Source organism: Oncorhynchus clarkii, chromosome 18, assembly GCF_045791955.1.
Source record: "Oncorhynchus clarkii lewisi isolate Uvic-CL-2024 chromosome 18, UVic_Ocla_1.0, whole genome shotgun sequence".
NCBI classification, from domain to species: domain Eukaryota; kingdom Metazoa; phylum Chordata; class Actinopteri; order Salmoniformes; family Salmonidae; genus Oncorhynchus; species Oncorhynchus clarkii.
The window spans coordinates 36,463,802-36,490,225 of record NC_092164.1 but is presented as its reverse complement, the minus strand read 5'-3'; the positions used below and the strand labels follow the sequence as shown (position 1 = coordinate 36,490,225).

General features: G+C 42.3%; 1 protein-coding gene and 1 pseudogene across 1 annotated transcript; one reads left to right on the top strand and one right to left on the bottom strand.

Annotated features, from left to right (window-relative positions):
- Positions 1 to 983: 983 nt before the first annotated feature.
- Positions 984 to 1,786, bottom strand: LOC139372310 (AFG2-interacting ribosome maturation factor-like; annotated as a pseudogene).
- Positions 1,787 to 1,908: 122 nt separating this feature from the next.
- LOC139372592 (borealin-like) lies at positions 1,909 to 7,414 on the top strand. The gene is made up of 11 exons (XM_071112339.1): positions 1,909 to 1,993; positions 2,247 to 2,340; positions 2,464 to 2,592; positions 3,325 to 3,371; positions 3,482 to 3,557; positions 3,647 to 3,720; positions 3,933 to 4,012; positions 4,120 to 4,215; positions 4,400 to 4,529; positions 6,127 to 6,213; positions 6,849 to 7,414. Exons 2-11 carry the CDS (start codon positions 2,253 to 2,255, stop codon positions 6,882 to 6,884), a joined length of 843 nt encoding a protein of 280 aa, XP_070968440.1. The 5' UTR covers positions 1,909 to 1,993; positions 2,247 to 2,252; the 3' UTR covers positions 6,885 to 7,414.
- The last annotated feature ends 19,010 nt before the right edge of the window (positions 7,415 to 26,424 follow it).

Below are 26,424 nucleotides of genomic sequence, written 5' to 3'. Positions count from 1 at the left end.
AAACACAGATAATGCATTTTAGAAAACCAGCACTAAGAGAAGTGTTTTTCAGTTTTGTTTTGGTGAAGACTTTCTGAAGTTTACTAGCATTTATAAATATTTGGGTCTTTTTTTTTTTTATTGATGAACATATGACCTTTCTATACGGACCATCTGCCCTGGCCGACTCAGCGAGTAGAGCTATTGGGGAAAAACTAAAACACTCAAAGATATTGGTTATGCCACGTACTCCAAACTGTATCAGACATGCGTGTGTCCTGTTCTGGACTATTCAGCAGGAGTGTGGGGTGCTAAGAGGTATTTTAAAAACAAACATGTTCATAACAGAGCAGTACGTTACTTTTTAGGTGTACACAAGTTTGCAACTCTATTTGAAATAGCAGGGGACAATGGGCTGGGAACACTGTGAGATGAGATGGAAGGCGTGTATGGTGAGACTTCAACTGTATGTATGTGTATTATTGCACTGCTCTAGGGATGTAATTATTGTTTGGATAACCTTATTGACTGTTATGTATTGATGTATTTAGTTTTTTTCACTCTTTATGTGATGCGCAATGCAGAGAACGCCGAAAGAAGAATGATCATTTAATTACCATAGTGAATTATTATAGTGTTTGTTAAATGTGTCAATTAATCCCATAAGGGATGGATTGCCATTTGGCGATTTGAGAACAAATACAATGTCATTCATTCATTTTATTGACCCAGGATGTGAATACTTATCTAATTAAGATATATTAGTGTCTTATTTTTCATACATATATATTTTTTAAAGTAAGCCTTTTTCTTCCACTTTGACATTAGAGTATTGTGTAGATCGTTGACAAAAATTACAATTAAATCCATTTTAATCCCACTTTGTAACTACAAAATGGGGAAAAAGGTCCAGGGGTGTGAATACTTTTTGAAGGCACTGGATATACAGAAAATAGAGCACCATATATAGGTTTACCTGATATGCTTACCTGATATGATTGTTTTCAGGGACCCAGATCTCTCTTGGGAGCAGTTTCCAGAAGGCAGGGGTCATCAGCCCTCAGTGTCTGCAGCACGTTCTTTCTTCTCAGGAACCTGTGCACGCAGATGATGATAAACTATCTTTCTCACACAAATCAACAATAGAAACAACCTTTACCAAATGGTAGATTTCAAGATTTATAATGCCACACACGGAAGTGATGCGTTTTAGCATCAAGCCTTCCGCGGCAGTATGCAGTCTAGTGGCATGCTCACAATGATAATTTATTGTGCAGCATTAGTAATGGTACAGTAATACAGTGACACAGAAAGGATACTGTTGATGACAGTAATGCCCCGCATCCTGAAGCCACTCCAAGCGATGGATGGAGCGACTGCAGATCTCTCGGTGTAGGTAGCAAGGGTGTCGAGATTCTGCTCATACAACAGGAACGCACCAGACACCTGATTACTGATAGCATCTCGCAAAGACTGGAGAGAAATAAGAGGGCCAAATAAGAGGGTCATCTGTGGTTACAAAATGTGTTCAAGCTCTCTCATGAGTTTATGGAGTGAGCGACCATGTAGCTTACATTATGTCTACTGCCCTGTAGGAGCTTGAAGTGAAGACGCTGGTGCAGATCAGGAAAAGTGTGGAGAGGTGTTGGCGATTTGGATCTTTTGAAACGCCCTCAACTGCTCTTCTATGTTTCCAAGTGAAACCATCAAAGGCTTGCATTCAGCCAACACTGAATTACATACTTTCTTGATTATTCTCCAAGCTTTTTTTTCTCAATACTTGGTTACGCGACAATAACGCAGGCATCCTAGTTTACATTCAGGACAAGTGACGTAAACATGAACGTTCTTCGAAATTATAGGTAAAGAATGACGCCAAGCGAAAGCGTATCCTCATTGGCTGGTCTCCGGCATTGTCTGCGTCTGCGTGTAAATTTGAAAATTTCGCCAACTGGAAAGAGAGGGAGGCAGCAGGATTAACTCGCTAACTAGAAAATAAAGAAAACATCGCCAGGTAAATCACAATGAAATTACATTTATCAAACAATCTCATTGTTTAGATTAACATTGCATTGTATGTATTTCAAATCTGAAATGAAACAGTCATTTTTAAACGGAGTAGCTTCAATCTGGCTAACTACTAACGTTAACGTAGCCTAGCTAACAACATTTCCGGAAAGGGGCTAGCTAACAGTAACTAGCAACATTTTACGTGTTTTGCTAGCCCAAGCACCATTACTAATTTAGTGTACGTTACTAATGTACAGAGAGTCATGGGACGACCAAAGAGGACGACCAAACAACGTAAAAACCCCAAGTTGGACAAATTGGAGGCTTTTCTCGAAGATTTCGACAGTGAGGGTATGGATGACAAAGAACATGTAGATGCAAGTTGGCTGCTAGCCATTAACGTTATATGAACAGAAACCACCGTTTGTGAATTCACTTTGGTGTAACTTATCCAATCACACGTTGTATTTGCAGTTAAAACCGTCGTTGAAAGGCTGAAGGAGAAGACAAACAGCCTCCTGAAAGATGCAGACAACTTCTACAACATGGCTGTGATCAAGCTGCCAAAGGCAGTGAGACAGATGAACTGGCTTGAGCATTGTGGTAAGTTAGCTGGCTAGCTAAGTGAAGAAGCATGCACCTGACTGTTCTCTCAGCTACCGCACAGCAAGCGGTACCGGAGCGCCAAGTCTAGGTCCAAAAGGCTCAACAGCTTCTACCCGCAAGCCATAAGACTGTCGAACAGTTAATCAAATGGCTACCTGGACTATCTGCATTGACCCTCTCCTTTTGTGCTGCTGCTTTTTAAATGTTCAACTGAATTTTTTAACTAGAAGTCATTTAACAACATTTATATTTACAATGATGGCATGGAAACAGTGGGTTAACTGCCTTATTCAGGGGCAGAAAGACTGATTTTTTTTTTTACCATGTCAGCTCGGGATTCGATCTAGCAACTTCTCGGTTACTGGGCCAAAACTAACCACTAGGCTACATGCCGCCCCACTCGCTGTTTATTATCGATGCATAGTCACTTTACCTCGGCTAACCTGTACCCTGCACATTGACTCTGTTCCGGTACCCCCTGTATATAGGCCTCACTTGTTATTTATTTTATTGTAACTTTTTTGTTAGACTTTATTTTGGGTAAAATTTAGATACCATTTTAACTCTTATTTTTCTTAACTGCATGATTGGTTGAGGGCGTAAGTAAGCATTTCACTGTAAGGCTTACACCGGTTGTATTCGGCACACGTGACATATGATTTTGATTTGGCGAAATGTGGGTTAGAGATATGTTTTATCTGACGAACTGACACTTCTCCATCCCTTCAGGGTCAGAGAAACCAAAGTCACCCGTGTCACCAGTGGAGGATGCCAAGGTGGGTTTTCTAAATTAAAATATAATAATTCATAAACTGTTGGTTTTTAAGTCAGGCCATGGTTTTTCCACCCAGCCAGTCGCTCTTCACTCTTATTTGTCTACTTCCAGAAAGTAGAGGAGGCTGCCCAAGTGGAGAGCGTTATGGCTGAAGTCCATACTATTCCCCCCAAGACTGTTAAAAAAGGTAAGTATTTGCTATATACCAGTTGTTATAGGTTATATGTCTCCTTTGAATCCCACTGGATGTTAAAGTTACTCTGCTCCCCTCTGCAGCAAAGTTGAAAAGGGGTGGAGCCAGGACAAGTTCAGAGGATGAGGAGAACACTTTTACGGCCACAGGGAAGAAGGTTAGTGCTGTATTTTTTTTGGCAAGGTTAGGGAGACTAACCGTGTGTTTAGTTTCACAGACTCAATGTAGTCCTCAATAGCCTCCTTTCTTTTAGGCTCTTGCATTTTATTCCAAATGATAGCCCAAGTCATTATTAGTGCCAAGCCATGTCTAGCTCAAGCTGAAGACTTGCACTGTTGCCTCATCGCCCGTTTCTTCTCTATTTCTCAGGGTAAATCAACTAGGAAACCTCCAACGTCAAAGAGAGCCAAAGCACTGTCAGTCAGCAAGCGGAACTCGTCCATCAGAAAGTAAGACCCTTTCAGCCGGAATCTGCAAATATTTTTGCATGTGTTCGTGTGTGTTTTATGGATGTACAAAAATGACTTGCTAATATTAATTTGCCACTTGTATTCAGGTCCAGTAGGAAGCCACTGGTCACTCCTTCCAGGAACATGTTGGATAGTTCCCTCATGGGCCCTACCCCTCTCATCACACCACGCTTTGACTCCAGGTAAAGTGGCAGTAGGTAATGTTCTGTGGCTTGTCCATGACAATTTTTTGCCTAAAGCTGGTTGTTGTTGTTAGAGAACGGTCTATCCAGTCTTTCCCCTAGTAAAATGTTCCAGTTGGGACACACAGGCCCTCAAAGCAACATTGGGTACCACTGCTTGACTTGTTGTCGTCATATATCCCAGGCTTCCCACGACCCCAGCGTTGAGGATACCCCGCCACAAGGAGAGGGTTTACAGTATCTCGGTCAACGGCTCCCCCATCTCAGGAGGCGGTAATGATATCGTCATCAATGTCCCTGTGGGGAATGGAGAGGTAAGCAGCCTTCCATTTTTAGACTGATCCGTACTGAACAGTATGCACTACCATCTGATTTGGCTAAATACCCTCACTAGCCCCTCTGACTGACTGTTTATGTTACATGTGTACAATTATTTCCATGACATAATTCAAGAAAAATAACTATTTTGGATTGACCAATGTAGACATTTTCAAATATATGCAACTTAAGTTTTATATCATGAAATTTCAACCTGAAAGAATTGTCATCAGCACAATGCTGAGGGAATCCTATTTGAGTCAGAAAAAGATACTCATCTGTTAGTTAAGATATACAAAACCTTGCAGAGAACCTATCCAACTGACAATCTAAGGGGGGGGGGGATAAACTATTGAACCAAGACTTAAAAATAACCGATATTGGCAAAAGATGGAGACAGCCTAAAGGGAAGAGGTCAGAGACCTAGCAGTGTGGTGCCAGGACAACAACCTCCCCCTCAACTTGAGCAGGACAAAGGAGGTCCGAACACACCCCCATTCAAATTGACGGGGCTGTAGTGGAGCGGGTTCAGAGTTTCAAGTTCATTAGAGTATTAGTGAGGTCGAGCGCTGTTGTTGGGTGATTAGGCCTGGCTCGCAGTCAGCGTTCCAATTCATCCGAAAGGTGTTCGATGGGGTTGATGTCAGGGCTCTCTGCAGGCCTTTTAAGTTCTTCCACACTGATCTCGACAAATCATTTCTGTATGGACCTCGCTTTGTGCTGCATTGTTATGCTGAAACAGGAAAGGGCCTTCCACAAGTTGAAACTAAGGGACCCGAACCATGAAAAACAGCCCCAGGAATAATGATTCCTCCTCCACCAAACTTTACAGTTGGCACTATGCATTCGGGCAGGTAGGGTTCTCCTTGGCATCCGCCATCCCCAGATTTGTCCATCGGCCTGCCGGGTGGTGAAGCGTGATTTATCACTCCAGAGAACATGTTTCCACTGCCCCAAAGTCCAATGGCGGCGAGCTTTACACCACTCCAGCCGACGCTTGGTATTGCGCATTGTGATCTTAGGCTGTGCGGTTGCTTGGCCATGGAAACCCATTTCATGAAGCTCCCAACGAACTGTTCTTGTGCTGACGTTGCTTCCAGAGGAAGTTTGGAACTCTGTAGTGAGTGTTTCAACTGAGGATAGACTATTTTTACACGCTTCAGCACTCAGAGGTCCCGTTCTGTGAGCTTGTGGCTGAGCCGTTGTTGTTCCTAGATGTTTTCACTTGACAATAACAGCACCTACAGTTGACCGGGACAGCTCTAGCAGGGCAGAAATTTGACACACTCACTTGTTGGAAAGGTGGCATCCTATGATGGAGCCACCTTTAAAGTCACTGACCTCTTCAGGAAGGCCATTCTACTGACAATATTTGTCTATGGTGATTGCATGGCTGTGTGCTCAGTTTTGTACACTTGTCAGCAACGGGTGTGGCTGAAATAGCCGAATCCACTAATTTGTATGCGGGTGTGTATTTTTTAAAATTTATTTATACATTTTTTTTATGAAGTACTTGTCGACATGATTGATTGGCACATTTCATGTGTGTTAAGATAAAGTTTCTCTGCTGACCTGAGTGTTTATTGGTTCCAGTGCATTCAGCTGCTGGCCAGTCAGATGGACACTGTGGACCTGGGACAGCTGGATGAGACAGCCATGAGGAGCATCCGTCTGCTTCAGGTATGGTCTTCACCAAATAGAACTATACAATATGGCCACATCCATATGTCATGCTTCTAACAGAAGAGAAAGGGATGCGTTATGCATAACCGTAATAGCAGTTGAAAGCGAACGGGTTATGGCGAAATCTCCAAATTAAAAGATTACACTAAAGACTACATTTGCACATCGACGGTCCAATTACATGTCTGGATCAGGGTGTGCCATTTAAAAGATTATTCTTCTGCCAACATGACTAGCTAAGTGTTGAGCTTTCACAAGGCACTTTAGAGAAATGCATTATCATTTTGGTTGGCACAAACGGGAGTTGTGTGTGTGTGTGTTCTTCCATGGTAAATTCTCACAGTATGTGCTCATTTTGTTCAGAACAACCCTGAATGTAACGCCATGCCATCTTTCAGTACTGTAAATGGTATGCATTTTGTTATATAGAAATGTGAATTGCACATTGTATGGATGTTTTTATAATGCGGTATCTATTATAATCCTCCACCTGTCTTCTTTCAGAACACATCCGTCTATGACGCCGTTTACATATTACTCATGTTTATCGAGCGGTGTTGAAGTGGATTTCTATGTCAAACCTGTGTAAACAGTAGCCGTTACCATTAACTCACGTTCACTTCTCTCCACAGAACCGCCTCACAACACTGTGTGAATCCTCCGAATGACCTCTTCAGTGTCTTTTTTTTGTACAAGAAACCCCCCCCCCCCAAAAAAAACAATTCTCTGTATATTTCTCTTTTTAATACATAGTTGTTAATAGCTGCCAAGTCTGCTTTTGTGTAGTTATCTTAGCGCTCTTTGTTATGGTTTCAATGTTTTAAAATGGATGCCAAGCACGTGAGACTATACTTGGAACAGGCTACTTTTCAGGGATGCAGTCTCCCATTTAAAATTAATGTCAATTTTAAATGAGCAACATTAATAAACCCTAACTACACTTCCCCACCAATAGTCTAACATGTTTGAAAGTTACTTGTGTGCCCTGTGAGTGAAAGAGAAGGATATGCTGCATGCCTTCGTCTCATCAATAACACTTTGTCTGCCCTCTTGTGGTTGAGGTTTGCCAGTTCAACTTGTCCTGTACAGTGTGGATGAGGAAATAAGAGGTATGCATGCATTTTAGAATTATTCAGTGAAATTTTACAATACTTTGTTTTAATGTAAATATGCCATTTTGTTCACTTTTCTCAAAGTGAACTCTCTGGTGAATGTCTTTTATTTGTGTGGTGGAAGTTGGGGAACCACTGCTTGCTGTTGTTTGGGGTGGTTGTTTGTAGCCTAGATGAAGATCCTGGGGTAGTACTGGTAATACAGTACAGAAATACAACCACCGTTTCATGTTTTCCCATTGTCATTCCCACTTCAATATGCTGTAATCACAGACAACTAGACAATACTGTTTGCCTGCTTAGATTCCCTGAGACCACCTGCTCATTTGCGTTTCTGGAAGGTGCGTTATTCATGAAGACTCCCGGCAAATCAAGTTCCCCTGGAATTCAATTTGTCGCTAAGTATCAGTTTGACAGGATTACGTTCCACGAGATGCATTGCATTTTGATGTTTAAAGTGTACATTAGACAATGAGCTACAGCTTCAGATGTTTCCATTAACTCTAGCTGTCATACTGGTCACAGCAGAAGGAGCCCTGCCACGGCATAACAATAAGATGGGCTCGTAGAAGCTTGATTAAAACGTTGGGTCAAGCATGTGGGGTGCCAGACTGCTTAAATAAATAAACTCATACCACCATAGCAGGGATTCAATCTGCCGCGTTGTCAAACTCGCTGCACTTATTTTAATGGTAATTTAGTTGGGGGGGGGGGAATTAGAGGAAGATGTTCAAGAAACAACTCCAGTTCTTTGTAGAATGCAAAACTAAATGTATGGGAACCATTAAATTAAGTTACTCAGTGCGGAGTTGAAACGTAGATGAGTGACAATCCAAAACATCCAGATGTCCTCTTGTACAAATAAAATAAAGACAAAGCAGTAGTGGATTAGTAGATAAATTGCTAAATTAATGCTTAACTAACTACAAAGTTCCAGGGAAAGTTATTTATGTGGCTTTTGGCAAAACAATTACCCATATTGCACCACCCCCTTGTTAGGGTTTAGATTTGGTATTGTTTAAATGCATGCAGTAGGCACTTTAAGACATTGCATACAGAACATATTTTGTGTGCAATGTGAGTAATACACAATTCCACCACGAAGAGGCAGTGTCATACTGCTATATGAGCCCTTTCTAAAACAGCAGCTTCGTGTTCTGTAGTTTCAAGCCCAGCCATAACTCCCTCCTGTCAATCAAACAAATACCCTCTATCCCGAACACCAAAAGGTAAAATGATCCATATCAGTTTAACATCATTCTCCACGGCTGTTTCGCTGAGTGGGGTTGACCACAAAAACACAGTCGGATGGCCCTTCTTTAAATCTGTCAGGATGAGACACAGATCACCCGTTGATGAGGAAGTACATTTGATGGTAAAAAAAAACAGTAGAGAGGATGGGTGGGTCTTGGCATTGGGAGAGATGAAACATGGTGACAAAGGCATGGCGATAATGACTGAGATGAGTGTACTGGGGAAAATAAAGCCATAGAGAGAACTGCTACACAAGCATAGATCCAAGGTGAAGATTGTCTGACTGTGCAGTCAGGCTGAAACAAACAGAGCGAGAACTAATAAAAAGGAGGGGGGGGGGAGCTCCCAGCCACATGGCGGTCACGCACTTTCATCTGAGCTCAATGGAAAGCTGTGATTTAAGCGGGGCTGAACTTGTGCACCTCTCAGTGGATGGAGAGAGAGGGGAATTGGTGATAATGGAGTCTCTTCCATCAGGAAGAGTGAGTGAATGAGGGATTTATGATCATATCAAGGCCAGATCCGAGCATTACAGGCCATTATGACTGTTTGTTATATGCTGCACCTGTGCTAAAGAGCGCGAGAAAGACGTAAAAGGAATAAAGAGCGTGTTCTAAGAGTAAGTGAAGTTCTTGCTCTTTTCTCCCAGGAGTACACAGGAGGATTGTTCAGCCTTTTTCTCCTTCATTTTAACCCTATACCCATTCTCTAGCTTTCCCTCTTCTTTACTTACACACACACACTCCCTAGTGAGCGTGCACACTTTCTCACCTAGAATAGCCCCGTTGTCCCTTAGCTCACTGTACACACATGCACACTCCCAGGTCCCCTCACTGTCCCCTGTTTATTTATGCCCCAGCCACAATACGGGGATTAATTTCTCAAAGCCGATTTGAGCTCCGGCACGCTTCCTTTCAACCAAAGAGCTGGAGCAACTTTAGCACTGGGGGAAGTTTCCCCTTCACACTGGCTTAGAGGTGGACTCTTTCATCTTCTGAGGGAGGCGAGAGAGAGCGGCCCTTACCGATGCACAGCTGGGAGTCACTTCAAGTCTTTACGTCGCTTCCTCTTCTCCCTCTTTTTTTTGTTCACTCGGTCTTTCTTTCAATCTCTGTGGTTCTTTCCTCTTTTTTTGTTTCTCTCTCCTAACTTGTTGACTTGTCCTGGCCAATCAGGAAGTGTACATTTAATCCAATTAACAACCCCCCAAAAACAGTATCAGTAATTAAAATGCAATCTGTGTATATACACCGACAATATATCCTAAGAATGATACAGTACGTACAACAGTAGATACTGGATTCTTGTCATAGCTAAGATACTCTATGTACATGTAGATATGCAGTGTGTACAGTGGCCACCCGTCATTTTGAGGCCCACCTTTTTTAGCAAAAAATAAATCAACGGGGTGGGTTGCCTTCTTTTCCATGTTATTTTTGACATTAATACGTGTCATATATCAGTGTACAAACAATGTAAAAAAAAAAATATATATATATATATATATATATATATATATGAAATCATTGAGTTAATAAAACCACATACAAACTTGGTCTCTTTTTTGCTTTCTTTAGTAAAGGCAGCTCCAAAATGCAGGTGTTTCAGCCTAGCTCAGTGCTTTCTGTGGTGTTGGGGCAACCAGCAGAGAATACGGAGCGTAGGAGTTGGTAATGTTCTCTAGTTGCGCAGTGACTGGGTAATGTTCTGTAGTTGCTCAGTTATTGACTCAGTGTTCTGTCATTCATGGGAACACTATGTAACCGCCAAATCGAAGGGTAGAGCTCAAAAATTCAAGCACCTTGGGTGCTGACAGAGTTACATTAGAAGTGCCCATCCAATAAGTCTCAAGGTCATTGGCCACAGATAAAATGACGTCAAATCTACAGTAGCTTTGATTGGACTGTCATCATACTTTCTAAATCTTAGCTAGCAGTCATCATCACAAATCAAGTCGACAATCTACTGGTAAATGCGATTTAATCCTCGTCATAGGAAGAGAAATTATAGATAAAACGTAGCGGTGCTCATCGGCCATTGGACATAAACGTTACACAACAAGTAGGAAATTGCAAATTCAACAATGAGTGGTTTGGAAGAAATCAGTGGCTAACTACAAGCATTGCAAAGCAATCACTAGCCTGCTATTCAGTGGAATGAGTGTGTGGTCCCAAGTCTGGGTTTAATGGCGTCTTTTCCAAGCTTAAAAAGGATAAACATTCAACATTGGTCATGCTGTCAATCCAGCATGACTTCTGCCGTGCTCAAAATAACTGGAAACTCAGAACTGGGAAATGTAACTTCAAGTGAGTTCAAGACAACTGAGAACTCTGGGAAAAAAACGAGCTCCGACTGGGAAAATACGTTTTGAACGGTCATCCAACTCGGAATTGCAAGTCGGGAACTCGAGCATCTTTCTAGAGCGCCGACCTGAAGATTACTGACGTCACCATGATTCAACCTTGTTTTTTTCAGAGTTCCCAGTTGTCTTGAAAGCCTCATAAATCCAGAGAATGCCAGACTTTGTAACCAAAATTTGCCCACAAAGGACCGCCGCGCCACCTTCCTGTTCAAGTGAGCACAGAAAGGTGAGTCCAAAAATATCTTGTATGCTGCTGCATAAATGATGTAATATGCCAGGGAGATAGTATTACTTTCTTAGCTACAGTATACATAAGTGTATGTTGTGTAGTAATCTGTTAGTTGCCGATGTGTCACCCTAATAATTTGGTATTTTTCCTCCCTCATAACTTACTGTTCTGACTTGGTGGTACACATGTAGCCTATAGCCCGTTTAAGATAAATGTAATCATTGAATATTGTAAGGGCTTTCATTGTCTGCTTATATGCCCCCTTTATTTATCCTACGGTTCGGATTTGGTGTGCAGGGAGAATACTGTAAGAACAGCCCATGTACAGCGACAGAATTCAGAACATTTCAAAGTGCTGAACAAATAGTTATGTCTGTCCTAGCTCGCTCATTGTCTTCATTGAAATTACAGATAACCCCTTATCTGCTCGCCGTCCCCTTATGCCATAGTTTGTACATATCAATTGTCAGTAAAAACCACATTTGTTTAAGTAAGTCAGCCATATCAGCTATGTTTTTTTTAAAAGCAGTAACGGAGGCTGAATAAACAGACAAAGCTCCGCTGATAGCCAGGTGTAGCAGTGGTAAGGTATTGGGACTGCTGTTGGGACTCTGCGGTTGGGACAGCTTTTTTTTGGCCCTAACTGTTTGTGGGCATCGTTTGTCACCGTTATAGTGCAATGAATGTATCGTTTAGTGTTATGTTGTGTAGTGGCTTTGCTGGCATGCATCTAAACATTATATACATTTTTTTCCACACCAAGATTTGCATGCTAAAATCACCACTGGGTGTGTATAAACAGTAACAAAAATGCAACCTACAGCAGTAGATGACTCTTTCTAATACAGTATATGTTAAGGATACAGTATATAAATACAATGTGAAATACAGTAAAAAAGAAAACGGGGAGTGTCCAGTGTTTAATGTCTCTATACACTGTGCATGGGACAGCAGCGTTGGCTGTGTATGTGTTTGTGAGTATGGCCTTAAGCATGTGTATATGTGACTGCAGGTGTCTGTGAGCTTGTGTGTGTGTGTGTGAGAGAGTATGTATGCATAAAAATCAGGAAGGTGCAGAACAGAGTACTGGGCAGGTTGACGGCTAGTCATGGCTGTTCAACATTCTGATGGCCTAGTGATAGAATCTGTTTCCAAGCCTGATGCACCAGTACCATCTGCCAGAAGGTAGCAGAGTGAACAGTCCGTGGTCCGGTTGGTTGAAGTCTTTAATGATCTTCTTGACTTCTTGGAGGGCAGGCAACATGCCCCCGATGGTGCGTTGGACAGTGCAGATGCTGTACGAAGCAGCCTGACAGAATGCTCTCAATGTTGCATCTCTAAAAGTTTTATTGGCCATGTCGAATTTCTTCAGCCGCCTGAGATAGCAGAGGTGCTGTTGTACTGGAACCATTTCAGGTTCTCAGTGATGTGCATGCCAAGGTACTTGATGCTTTTAACCATCCCCAATGTGGCCCTGCCGATGTAGATGGGGGTGTGCTCTCTGATTTGTCTCCTGTAGTCCACGATCAGCTCTTCACCCTAAAAAGAAAAAAGGTTCCTGGAAGATCCTTTAGGATAACTTAAGGTGAAAAAAGGAACCTATACTCTGCCATCAGTTTGTTTTTTAACCTTTGCAGACTTAAGGGGTGCTTTGAAGAACCCTTGTCAATAGAGGGGTTAGTTTTGGAACCAGCAGTGCGCTTGTGAGTAAAGGGCATTGTGCGTATAATTAAGCAATAATGCACAAGGAGGTGTGGTATATGGCCAATATACTACTGCTAATGGCTGTTCTTATACATGACAATGCGGAATGCTTGGATACAGCCCTTAGCCGTGGTATATTGGCCATATACCACAAACCTCCGAGGTGCCTTATTGCTATTTTAAACTGGTTAACAACATAATTAGAGCACTAAAAATAAAGGTTTTGTCATGCCCGTGGTATATGGTCTGATATACCGCGGCTGTCAGCCAATCAGCATTCAGGGCTCGAACCACCCAATTTATAATTCAAATTAAGAAACGTTGTTCAAAAGGCAACTGGAAGCGAGAAGCGAGTGGATGGTTGGAAAGATGCGACAGATAAGAGATGGCTTGCAACGGATCAACGTGAAAGGTGAGCGAACCTTATTTATTCGCTAGCTAAAGATCATAATTCATTCGTCAAACTACTATCAAATAACTCAAAAACAATACATAATGTACTCTTCGTTTTTCATCAACTAGCCAAGCTACATAGCCTGTAATGTTAGCTGGAAATTGTTGTAAAAGTGTTGGCACGTTTTAGTTAACGTTAGCTAGCTAGTTAAAGTTACTGTAACCGTAGCTAGCTAGATTCCATATCGAGACATTTTTGTCCTCACTTAAACCCATGCTACACTCTCTCAACATCTCCTTCCATCCTCCTCCCTTTAGTCCCTGGCTTGGGAGCGGTGAGCTCTGATAGAGAAATGTATCAACCTCCACGAACAGGTAAGACATGACCAAAAGAAGAACACATGAAACTGATCAGATTTGTTAGATCCATTTGATATCGAATACTCATGTTGTTGATGTTGTGTTTGTGTCGAATTGATGTCTTTCAGGTTGGTGTTATTGGGGCGGCCCGTTCTGTCCTCTGTATTTCAGACCAAAGCAAGACTATGTTTAAAGCTCACTATGGATCTACAAACAGGTTAGCCTCTAAAGTCATTGAATGTATTTGCAGTGTGATTATAGTGTGTTCTGTTTTATTTCTTTGACTTTTCCAACACTAACTGAGTGGTGAATGAATGTATTTACAGTGTGATTATTGTTGGCTCTGGTAGTCCAATGTCTTTTCAAATACCAACAATGGTGAATGAATGCATTTACAGTCAATCAATCAATCATTCCAGTGTGATTATTGTATGTGCTGCGTAATTCCTTTGTCTTTTCCAGTGCCAACTGAATGGTGAATGTCTGGTGTAATCGTATCATCTTTTTGTATGTGAGAAGATAAGTTGTTTCTTATGGGAAGGGAAATGTGTTTTTTTCTCCATTCTGTATATTTGAACAAAATTCAACTCCAGTTTAAGAACTGGGATAAGCTACACATCTCATTGTGGGGTAGGCAACGTGTTATAAAGATGGTTAAAACTCCTAACCTGAATTACATCATCAGCATGTTTCCACTGTCCATACCTTCCTAAACCTTTAACACCATAGACAATATGATTACTCAGTTTATATGGACTATTAAAAGGACAAGGATTAACCGAGCTAGATTACAGGCAAAGATTCATTAGGGAGCTTTAATCCTCCCTTCTATGTAATTATATCAAGAAGCCTTTAACTGCCCAAATAGGCTCTCCTTATTGAGAAATATAATAGGCCAGTTTGGGTTGACACGGAAGAACTAAATGTCCCATTTGGAGGAAGAACTAAATGTCCCATTTGGAGCATCATATTATCGGAGTCAACACTTAAACGTGGGACTGCAGAATCCCATAATGTCCCATACTAAGAAATCTGGCATCAGATAAATTAGAGACGGACATCTTCACCTTTCCTGACAAGCTCTGCTTCGTTATGGAACAACCATCAATACAAATTAGGAGGACAGGCGGTTGTCTGGAAAGAGTGGTATACATTTTGTTTTAGCCTTAGCACTAATACATTTCACTTTTGCTTTGAGTGTCAACTTGAATTTGAGTGTGGCTGTGGAAGACTGGTCCCTTGATGATGTCTGCAAGTGGCTGAGTACCAATGATCTCCATGATTCCATCCCATCATTCCAAGGCTCACAATCTGTCTGAAGAATGCCACCTCTATTCAAATTGTCCACTTTGCAACTAACATACTTTCTCTGTGTCCAGACTACTCACACATATTGGCATCTATCACCAGCATGAACCACATTTTAATGTGTGCGATGTAGAGAGTCTGGCAGAGGCTTAACATGTTCAAGCCACAGAGATCAACACTGAGCAGCTAATTGATGGTCTGAAAAATAACATCTGTGTTCTTATTTAGAAAATCAGGGAAGAACACTGCATCCCAACTATGGTACAGAATAGCATTGTTGACGACCTCCGAACCCTTTTTCTATACATGTTTGACACACTACAGTGATGCCCTCAGGTTTCACCTTACAAATAAATGTGGCTGACGATGACGATCTCAGGGACTTGCTTATTAACACCTCTGCAGTATTTGAGGAATGCCTAAGCTCTGAGTGAATGCTGGAGCATCACTGTGTGAAAGAGTTGGTTTTGGTCAGGCCAATTGAAGGTTATAAAACAAGGTGATTTCAATACATCCCATTGGTCAGCATACTGCAAAAAAAATAGCAAGTAATGAAGAGGTCCGGGCCACCTTAAATCAAGACCAAAAGACACATGATGAAATTCTGGAAGACTTTACTGGCGGTGAATTGGTCAAATCAAATCCCACCCTAACAAATCCGAGCCTCCGACTACAGTTCTATGTGGATTCATTTGATGTTGTCAATCCACTGGGTTCTAAAAAAGGCAAGCACAAATTGACCACAGTGTACTTTAAACTAGGAAGTCTTGACCACAAGGATACTACCCAACTCCAAAATATGTGCCTCTCCACATTGGTTCATCACCACCTTATTCAAAAACAAGTGACCAATTACGAAGATGTATTCAAGCCTTTGATACGTGACATCCAGGAATTGGAAACACTGGGTGTGAAGTTATCATGCAATGGTGAAAACAAAACCTTCCGAGGCACAATCACAACATTCTCAGCAGAGAACCTCCCTGCACATGCAGTTGCATGTTTGAGCAAAAATGTTTCCTCTGGTCGGCAGTCTGCTTGATACTGCATAGCTAACTAAGAAGAAGCATTCCCCAAGAGAGGATGGCTTTCACTTCAGCAGTGATAAATTCATGAACTTCTTTGACGATAAGATCATGATCATTAGAAAGCAAATTACGGACTCCTCTTTAAATCTGCGTATTTCTCCAATGCTCAGTTGTCCTGAGTCTGCACAGCACTGCCAGGACCAAGGATCAAGGGAAACACACGTTTTTAAATACTATATCTCTTGACACATTGATGAAAATAGTCAGGGCCTCTAAACCTTCAAGCTGCATACTGGACCCTATTCCAACTAAACTACTGAAAGAGCTGCTTCCTGTGCTTGGCCCTTCTTTGTTGAACACAATAAACGGCTCCCAAACCACCGGGTGTGTACCAAACTAAAAGTTGAAAAAGCCAAACCTTGAACATATAAAAAACTAATCAGCCTGTATCGAATCTCCCATTCCTCCAAAAAATGTAAAAAGCTGTTGCACAGCAACTCACTGCCTTCTTGAAGACAATGTATACGAAACGCTTCAGTTTGGTTTTAGACCCCATCATAGCACTGAGACTGCACTTGTGAGGTGGTAAATGACCTTTTAATGGCGTCAGACAGAGGCTCTGCATCTGTCCTCATGCTCCTAGACCTTAGTGCTGCTTTTGATACCATTGATCACCACATTCTTTTGGAGAGATTGGAAACCCAAATTGGTCTACACGGACAAGTTCTGGCCTGGTTTACATCTTATTTGTCGGAAAGATATCAGTTTGTCTCTGTAGATGGTTCACTCTTTTGACGTACATATCAAGACTGTTTCAAAGGACAGCTTTTTTCCATCTGCGTAACATTGCAAAAATCTGAAACTTTGTCCAAAAATTATGCAGAAAAATGTATACATGCTTTTGTCTCTTCTAGATTAGACTACTGCAATTCTCTACTTTCCGGCTACCCGGATAAAGCACTAAATAAACTTCAGTTAGTGCTAAACACGGCTGCTAGAATCTTGACTAGAACCAAAAAATGTGATCGTATTACTCCAGTGCTAGCCTCTCTACACTGGGTTCCTGTTAAGGCTAGGGCTGATTTCAAGGTTTTACTGTTAACCTACAAAGCATTACATGGGCCTGCTCCTACCGATCTTTCCGATTTGGTCCCGCCGTACATACCTACACTATGGTCACAAGACGCAGGCCTCCTTAGTGTCCCTAGAATTTCTAAGCAAACAGCTGGAGGCAGGGCTTTCTCCTATAGAGATACATTTTTATGGAATTGACTGCCTTTCCATGTGAGAGACGCAGACTTGGTTTCAACCTTATGTCTTTATTGATGACTCATCTTCAGTCGGTCCTATGATTGAGTGTAGTCTGGCCCAGGAGCGTGAAGGTGAATGGAAAGGCACTGGAGCAACGAACCGCCCTTGCCGTCTCTGCCTGGCCGGCTCCTTTCTCTCCACTGAGATTCTTTGCCTCAAACCCTATTATGGGGGATGAGTCACTGGCTTACTGGTACTATTCCATGCCGTCCCTAGGAGGGGTGCGTCACTAGAGTGGGTTGAGTCACTGACATGATCTTCCTGTCCGGGTTGGCGCCCCTCCCCCCGGGTTTGTGCCGTGGGGTTGTGCCGTGGGGGAGATCTTTGTGGGTTATACTCGGCCTATATCATTGTGTTTACTTGATGGCTACCTACACAAATAGCTAGCTAGAACAAAGTGTTAATAAGATAAAAAATTTAAGTTGGTGGTTGAAATATCCTAGTATTGTGGGGGCTATGCTTCGGCGGGGTTATATCCTGCCTGTATGGCCCTGTCCGGGGGTATCGTCAGGACGGGGCAACAGCGTCTCCTGACCCCTCCTGTCTCAGCCTCCAGTATTTATGCTGCAATAGTTTGTGTCGGGGGGCTAGGGTCAGTCTGGAGTATTTCTCCTGTGTTATCTGGTGTCCTTTGTGAATTTTAAGTATGCTCCCTCTAATTTTCTCTCTCTCTTAGGACCATACCTCAGGACTATCTGGCCTGATGACTCCTTGCTGTCCCTAGTCCACCTGGTTGTGCTGCAGCTCCAGTTTCAACTGTTTTGCCAGCAACTATGGAACCCTGACCTGTTCACCGGACGTGCAACCTGTCCCAGACCTGCTGTTTTCAACTCTCTAAAGACAGCAGGTGCATTAGAGATACTCTGAATGATCGGCTATGAAAAGCCAACTGACATTTAGTCCTGGGGTGCTGACCTGTTGCACCCTCTACAACCACTGATTATTATTATCTGACCCTGCTGGTCATCTATGAACATCTTGGCCATGTTCTGTTATAATCTCCACCTGGCACAGCCAGAAGAGGACTGGCCACCCCTCATAGCCTGGTTCCTCTCTGTTTCTTCCAAGGTTTTGGCCTTTCTAGGGAGTTTTTCCTAGCCACCGTAGTTCTACACCTGCATTGCTTGCCGTTTGAGGTTTTAGGCTGGGTTTCTGTACAGCACTTTGTGACATCAGCTGATGTAAGAAGGGCTTTATAAATAAATGTGATACTACCAGCCAGTTTCAACAGCCTTCACCACGCATACATGGTTCAACACAGTCAACAATGGATTAGGCCTGTTGATGAGATGGATTTCCATGGGTTAGCTGGATCCCGGGACCCAGAGGGAAGTGTCCATTCCACTCCGCCACTGGATTGCAGTTAGTGAAAATTAATTGATTTATTAACTTATTAATAAGCACAACAAACTTTTGTTTCCACATGTTCATATGCGTTTCCTACAGTGACATCACTGACCAGAACTCTGACATGTTATTTTGTATATTCTTTCCCCCACAGAGCACCAAATTGATGGAGTGACATTGATGTCATTGGACCAAAAGAATGGTGGAGCAACTGGTTCCAATAATCAAAGTCCGAATCAAATTCACAAAATGAATTTAGAATCTAAAAGCTGTAAATAGGTAAGTCAATGCATGACTGTTATCTGCATCATTGATCCTATTCCAATTCTCTGCAGTTTTGTTTTTTCAGAGCCTGAAAGCACTAAACTGTGTTATTGTTAGTTCACAGCTGCAGCAAACAGCCCAGAAAAATGACCCAGCATCTGTCCAGCACAAGTACCCACCAATTGGACTTCAGCATGACACATCAATCAGCCTAAGAGTCTGGCCATCTGTGTTTAGATTTCCAGGAAAAACTAGATTATTATTATTCCTACTGTGGAAGTCTCAGATTGTGCAGGTGTTGTTCGACTTCATGTGTACCTACACTTCGTGACTATAGTTATGTAATATACTGATCTTAGCTTAATGTTAATGATGTAAGTTCCTCACTTATGAATTATAATGGGCGCGTGCGTGCGTGTGCGTCACCTCGAGCCCTTCCGTCTGTACTCCATACCGTTGTCATAATCACTGCAGCTGATAGCACAGGACATACTCAACTTTTACATGATGATAATCAACCTCAATGTAATTTGTATTACAAACAGAATTGTTCGTCAAAATGTAATGTGGTATGTTTCTCATTTGCTTTAGGTACCCCAGCAATACATGTGTGCCCAGCTCATTCAAAAGTACCCCTCGTTGAGAGACCAGACAGGGAAGGGATATGAAAGAATTCTTCAGTTTTCCTATACACATTCATTCACAGTAATAACCTTTTTACACCATATTGTGCTGGCTTGGATATTTTCTTCTCACAATGTTAAACTATCACATTCCCAGCAGCATAACAAGACCACCTCTCGTCTGCTCCCCTGACCTCAGTCCCAATAATCCATCTTGACATTTCTCCTCTCCACATTTGATTTTTTAAGGAGTCATGGCACGAGCATGATGAAAAATAAATACAAAAAGAAGAGTGGCAGCCGCTTGCTCACGTTGCACAAGTGCAGGAAATGCAGAAGAGGTTTGAGAGGCAAGTGAAACAAATGAGACCAGACGCTACCAAAACATGAAGACCTGACCAAAATAGCCAAGGTATTGGCCAAAACACACAAAGAATGGCGCATATTCAGTGCGTCAAAGTCAAACCGCTGATCTCGGATCAGTTTTTAACGATCATAAATAAGATTGTATGGACATGTGGGGGAGGACCTGATCCAAGATCAGCACTCTGATATGCTTTGTGAATATGGGACATTTTGCCTTTTTCTATAGACTTGATCACGTTTGATGCTGTATGTATCAATATCAGACTGAGACTGGTGAGCATTCCTTCAGGCAGAAGTTACATGTTGAAAAGATGCTGGCGGAGTACCAAAAAGTGAGAGAACTTTATGAAACCACAAGGCACCAAGGACATTTTCAAACATTACCCAGCACTCTGTTTGTCAGCCATTGTAAGTAGACAAAAAGTCTGATAGAAAGAAATGGTAAAAAGCACAACTAATGTAACATAGCCAAGTACTGTCATCTGAATCCAAGATATATTGATGCATTAGAAACAAATTCTTTCAGATTTTCGCAGACGTGAGAAGCAAATTCGGTACGATGTGGACAGAAACATTCTGTCCGGATTTGGCACAATGGCCGACAAAAATCATAGCAGAAATGGAGAGGAGGGGTATGGCCGTAGAATTGCTGCATCTCTCTCGTACGCGGAGGAGGTTCCCAAAGGTTTTTTTAATCAATGTAACTGCATGGAAAATGTACCCTTAACAGAATGGAGCCGTTCTTATTCCATTGATCCAGCCTTTTTATTACACACGCGCCACTTTAAGGTCTGAAGATCACAGCAGCCATTTCTCTCCTGCCCTACCTCTTCAAAGAAGATCCAAGTGGGCTGTGAGTCACAGACAGGGTATGCATTTCCCTGCAGGCAAATAAATAATTGCAAATTAGTACTGTGTAAGGTGTACTGTGCTCAGTTGTTAACTTACTGTTTGAAATAGGACTTGAGTAACCTTACATGTGACATTTTTACAGTGTGTAAAGTTCACCTAGCATAAGAATAGCGAGGAATCCCTTAGCGGATGACGTCCACATCCAACTCTTCCTGGAAGGAGAGGAGATACTCACTGAAGGACTATTAAAGTCAAATTAATTTGTGACTTTACAAGTTTGCCACTCAACGCTATTTGTATTATTCTTGTTAATATATTATTTTTCATAATAGAATACAGGAACCTTAACACCCGAAAAGATTATTTGAGGATCATGGAAAAGGTTCCTGGAAGCACCTTAAGGTTCCGCCGATGTTGCAATCTAAGGAACCTTTTATTTTTAGAGTGTTGGTTTTGTTGACATTGAGAGAGAGGTTATTGTCCTGGAACCACTCGGCGAGGGCTCTAACCTCCTTCCTGTAGGCTGTCTCGTCGTTGTTGGTGATCATTGTCGTGTCTTCAGCAAACTTGATTGAGTTGAAGTCGGGGGTGAACAGAGTACAGGAGGGAGCTAAGCACACACCCCTGGGGGAGGTTAACACGCTTGAATGTATTGAACTCTGTAGCCAACGAATGTGAGAGCCCACAATCTTCCTTAGCAGAGGGTGCCCGGTGCAATGTTTTTCTCGAAGCGCACAAAAAATGTTTTTATCTTATCTGGAAGTGAGGCTTCAGTGTCCACGATGCATCTGGTTTTCCCTTTATAATCCGGAATTAGCTGAAGTCCCTGCCTCATGCGTCCTGTGTCTGTGCCATTGAATTGGTACTTTTTCCCTGTACTGTCTTTTTGCCTCGGATTTCCTTTCAGAGGTCGTAGCTGGACGGTTTGTACTTCACGCTTTCAGTTTTGCACGAATACTGCCATCTAACCATGGTTTTTGGTTGGGGATTTTGGTTGTTCGAATCGTCACCGTTGGAACAACATCCTCTATGCACTTCCTGATGAACCCAGTGACAGAGGCAGTGTACTTGTCTGTTATTCTCGGAGAAGACCCAGAACATTTCACAGTCCACGGAAGGGAAAACAGTCCTGAAGCATATTCCGACAGTTCTAGTCACAGGGAATTCCTGCTTCAGCTTCTACCTAAAAGGTGGTTAGGAGCAGGATGGAGGAGTGATCTGACTTGCCCAAAAAGGGGGCGGGCTTTGTATCCATCCTGGAAGGGAGAGTAGCAGTGATCCAAAGTCTGGTCTGAGTGTGTGTGGAATTTAATAAACCGGTCCTTAAATTTGTTCTGTTAAAATCCCCAGTCACAATGAACACAGCTTCTGGATAAACTCTTTCAGTTTATTAAAAGTCCTGTATAAATCCTTGAGAACTCAAGTGGTATCAAGTGGTCATTTATACAGCCGTGAGGATAACGAAAGAAAGTTCCCTCTGGAGATAATTACGAGAGCTTTTAGAAATTGCCGTGGTCACACAAAGAGTTGTTGATCATGAAACATATCCCACCTACTTTGCTTTTCCCTGACGCCTTTGTCCTATCCCCCCATTCGATGGAAAACCCTGTGGGTTGAATGGCTGGGTTGAGTACTGATGGTGTAAGCCACTTCTCAATGCCCAATGAGATCAGTTACTGCCATTTTGCTGGATATTGGTAATCCAATCACAGATTAAATGGAAAAAGATTTACATAAAATATTTAATTTATTTGAAGAGTTCATTGGGTTTATGAAAATCTGGGGGGTGGAGGTATTGTTGATTGTGTAGAACATTGTTCCCCAAATGGCGAATGGTTTTATTTGGCCCTGAGCAACCAAAAAATAAAAATGTTTTTTGTTGGACATAAGACAAAAACATCAGGAAATTAGCTCCAAGTGATTTTAATTTAAGAAATATGTTCCCAAGTATTCCCACGCATAAGAGAGAAACGTGATCGTATACAAATTAGTCAAGTTTTCAATTATTCTGTTTTAGTATAACATATCTGTTTGGGCTTCTTGCCATCAATTTGCCGCCTATAAATTATTTGTAATTATGTTCCGGCCCCCTGACCATCCGCACAAAAAAAGAAAAAACGTCCTGCTGCTGAATCTAGTTGATGATCCCTGGTGTAGAAGGCAGTGTGTTTACCAAGCAGCAATAGCATGGAGATTAATCTAATTAACTCACCAACTAATTACCTCAACTTCAATAAGACTGTAATAAAGAGTATGGATTTGTGCGCTCCCTCTTTGAGGCAATCATCAGAGCTCATTCACGCAACCATACGTGCACGCTTAAATGTGCACACACCTCACACAAAAATGTGTACTGGCATGCATTTCGCGTCCTACACATTCTGAAAGGGGTTTGAGAAAATTAGCAGTTTTAAAGCTAATTTTCTGCAATATTACACATTTTGCATTGATTTAGGACATGTTCATATCAGGTGAGATTGACTAACAAAATCAAATGTGGGCCTTCTGGAGGTCAGGGCCCATGGGCATAATTACATAATTACTATACTTTAAAAACCTGGGTCATTCCACCAATTCGGTGTCTTGTAAGAAGTGCAACTTGTAACATTTCTGTTGTTTATTTGACCTCATTTTAACATTCTGTCACAAAGAGCACATGTTCAACTTCATAAAAAACAAGTTTTCCCATCTAAAAAGGTTAACTTAAAAAAAAGAGCCTATTAAGTGCCAAATAAAGTAACAGGCTTGACAATACAGTGCCACTGACACGGCCTGCAACGAAAACTTGCGGTCTCTCCTTCACTGCAGCCGAGGTGAGTAAGACATTTAAACGTGTTAACCCTCGCAAGGCTGCAGGCCCAGACGGCATCCCCAGCCGCGCCCTCAGAGCATGCGCAGACCAGCTGGCCGGTGTGTTTACGGACATATTCAATCAATCCCTATACCAGTCTGCTGTTCCCACATGCTTCAAGAGGGCCACCATTGTTCCTGTTCCCAAGAAAGCTAAGGTAACTGAGCTAAACGACTACCGCCCCGTAGCACTCACTTCCGTCATCATGAAGTGCTTTGAGAGACTAGTCAAGGACCATATCACCTCCACCCTACCTGACACCCTAGACCCACTCCAATTTGCTTACCGCCCAAATAGGTCCACAGACGATGCAATCTCAACCACACTGCACACTGCCCTAACCCATCTGGACAAGAGGAATACCTATGTGAGAATGCTGTTCATTGACTACAGCTCGGCATTCAACACCATAGTACCCTCCAAGCTCGTCATCAAGCTCGAGACCCTGGGTCTCGACCCCGCCCTGTGCAACTGGGTACTGGACTTCCTGACGGGCCGCCCCCAGGTGGTGAGGGTAGGCAACAACATCTCCTCCCCGCTGATCCTCAACACTGGGGCCCCACAAGGGTGCGTTCTGAGCCCTCTCCTGTACTCCCTGTTCACCCACGACTGCGTGGCCACGCACGCCTCCAACTCAATCATCAAGTTTGCGGACGACACAACAGTGGTAGGCTTGATTACCAACAACGACGAGACGGCCTACAGGGAGGAGGTGAGGGCCCTCGGAGTGTGGTGTCAGGAAAATAACCTCACACTCAACGTCAACAAAACTAAGGAGATGATTGTGGACTTCAGGAAACAGCAGAGGGAACACCCCCCTATCCACATCGATGGTACAGTAGTGGAGAGGGTAGCAAGTTTTAAGTTCCTCGGCATACACATCACAGACAAACTGAATTGGTCCACTCACACAGACAGCATTGTGAAGAAGGCGCAGCAGCGCCTCTTCAACCTCAGGAGGCTGAAGAAATTCAGCTTGTCACCAAAAGCACTCACAAACTTCTACAGATGCACAATCGAGAGCATCCTGGCGGGCTGTATCACCGCCTGGTACGGCAACTGCTCCGCCCTCAACCGTAAGGCTCTCCAGAGGGTAGTGAGGTCTGCACAACGCATCACCGGGGGCAAACTACCTGCCCTCCAGGACACCTACACCACCCGATGTCACAGGAAGGCCATAAAGATCATCAAGGACATCAACCACCCGAGCCACTGCCTGTTCACCCCGCTATCATCCAGAAGGCGAGGTCAGTACAGGTGCATCAAAGCTGGGACCGAGAGACTGAAAAACAGCTTCTATCTCAAGGCTATCAGACTGTTAAACAGCCACCACTAACATTGAGTGGCTGCTGCCAACACACTGACACTGACTCAACTCCAGCCACTTTAATAATGGGAATTGATGGGAAATGATGTAAATATATCACTAGCCACTTTAAACAATGCTACCTTATATAATGTTACTTACCCTACATTATTCATCTCATAGGCATACGTATATACTGTACTCTATATCATCGACTGTATCCTTATGTAATACATGTATCACTAGCCACTTTAACTATGCCACTTTGTTTACATACTCATCTCATATGTATATACTGTACTCGATACAATCTACTGTATCTGCCTATGCTGCTCTGTACCATCACTCATTCATATATCCTTATGTACATATTCTTTATCCCCTCACACTGTGTACAAGACAGTAGTTTTGGAATTGTTAGTTAGATTACTTGTTGGTTATTACTGCATTGTCGGAACTAGAAGCACAAGCATTTCGCTACACTCGCATTAACATCTGCTAACCATGTGTATGTGACAAATAAAATTGGATTTGATTTGATTTGAATTTCATCTTAAATCAGCCATGAATCCCCTTGTGACGGGGAATGCAAGCTTCCCAAACAAATGGAAATGGTTATACCATTTCTAGTCTGTCTATCTATGGGTAAAAGGGTTGACGTGTTATATAGATGTTCAACGTTTCTTCTAAATAGAGAGTTCACGTAACAGGGTTGACCTTTTAAATGGGCAACAGATGTAAATGAATCAATCTTCAGAAATGACTTTTTCAAAGCAACCACATAACCAGGACTTTACAATGATGCCTAAAAACTTGGAGAAATGTTGAGATTTAGTGGGTTAAAATCTTCCAGGAAGTCACAGAGGGTGACGGAGGGACGTCAAATTTTGGCACTTTAGCGATTATTTTTTCATGTTAAAAATCTGATTTAATTCTCCATGTGGTCTATATTAAAGAGAAATTCATTTAATATACCAGGATTTAAAAAATGTAATATTGGTGCAGAATTTCTACTTTAAAATATCAAAACGACGGAAACGGCACTCTTTTGGAACGACTCAGCTGGCTAGACTAACTTACTTAGCAACCTAAAAATGTTTAGCTGACATGGGCTAATTTAGTGGCTGTAAGGAGAACACTACCTGGAGGAAGAGTTACCTACTTCAAATTCCTAATTTGTAGCTTTTAACGCATTTTCCAACTTGAGTTATTCCCTGTAACCATTTCAATTCTTATTAAAATGTCCCATTTTTATTTTTTAAACCGCTGTCTGTCTCATGTTGTTACAATACCACACAAACGTGATGTGACAAGCCTTTCCACCTACGGGCTTGCATGCCACACAGTAGGCATCGCAGGGGGTGTTTGCCTTAAATTGGCCATCATGGTAAAGACTACACGGCCCATAATCCCCTGCTCGACAGGTCACCTGGCCCGAGTGGCCTCATTATGGTTTAAATAGAGTAGAGGAGCAGGAGCTGCCAAAGTCAGAGGTTCAGTCCACCCACACTCGTCCATTGTAAGTCATGGAGTTAAAT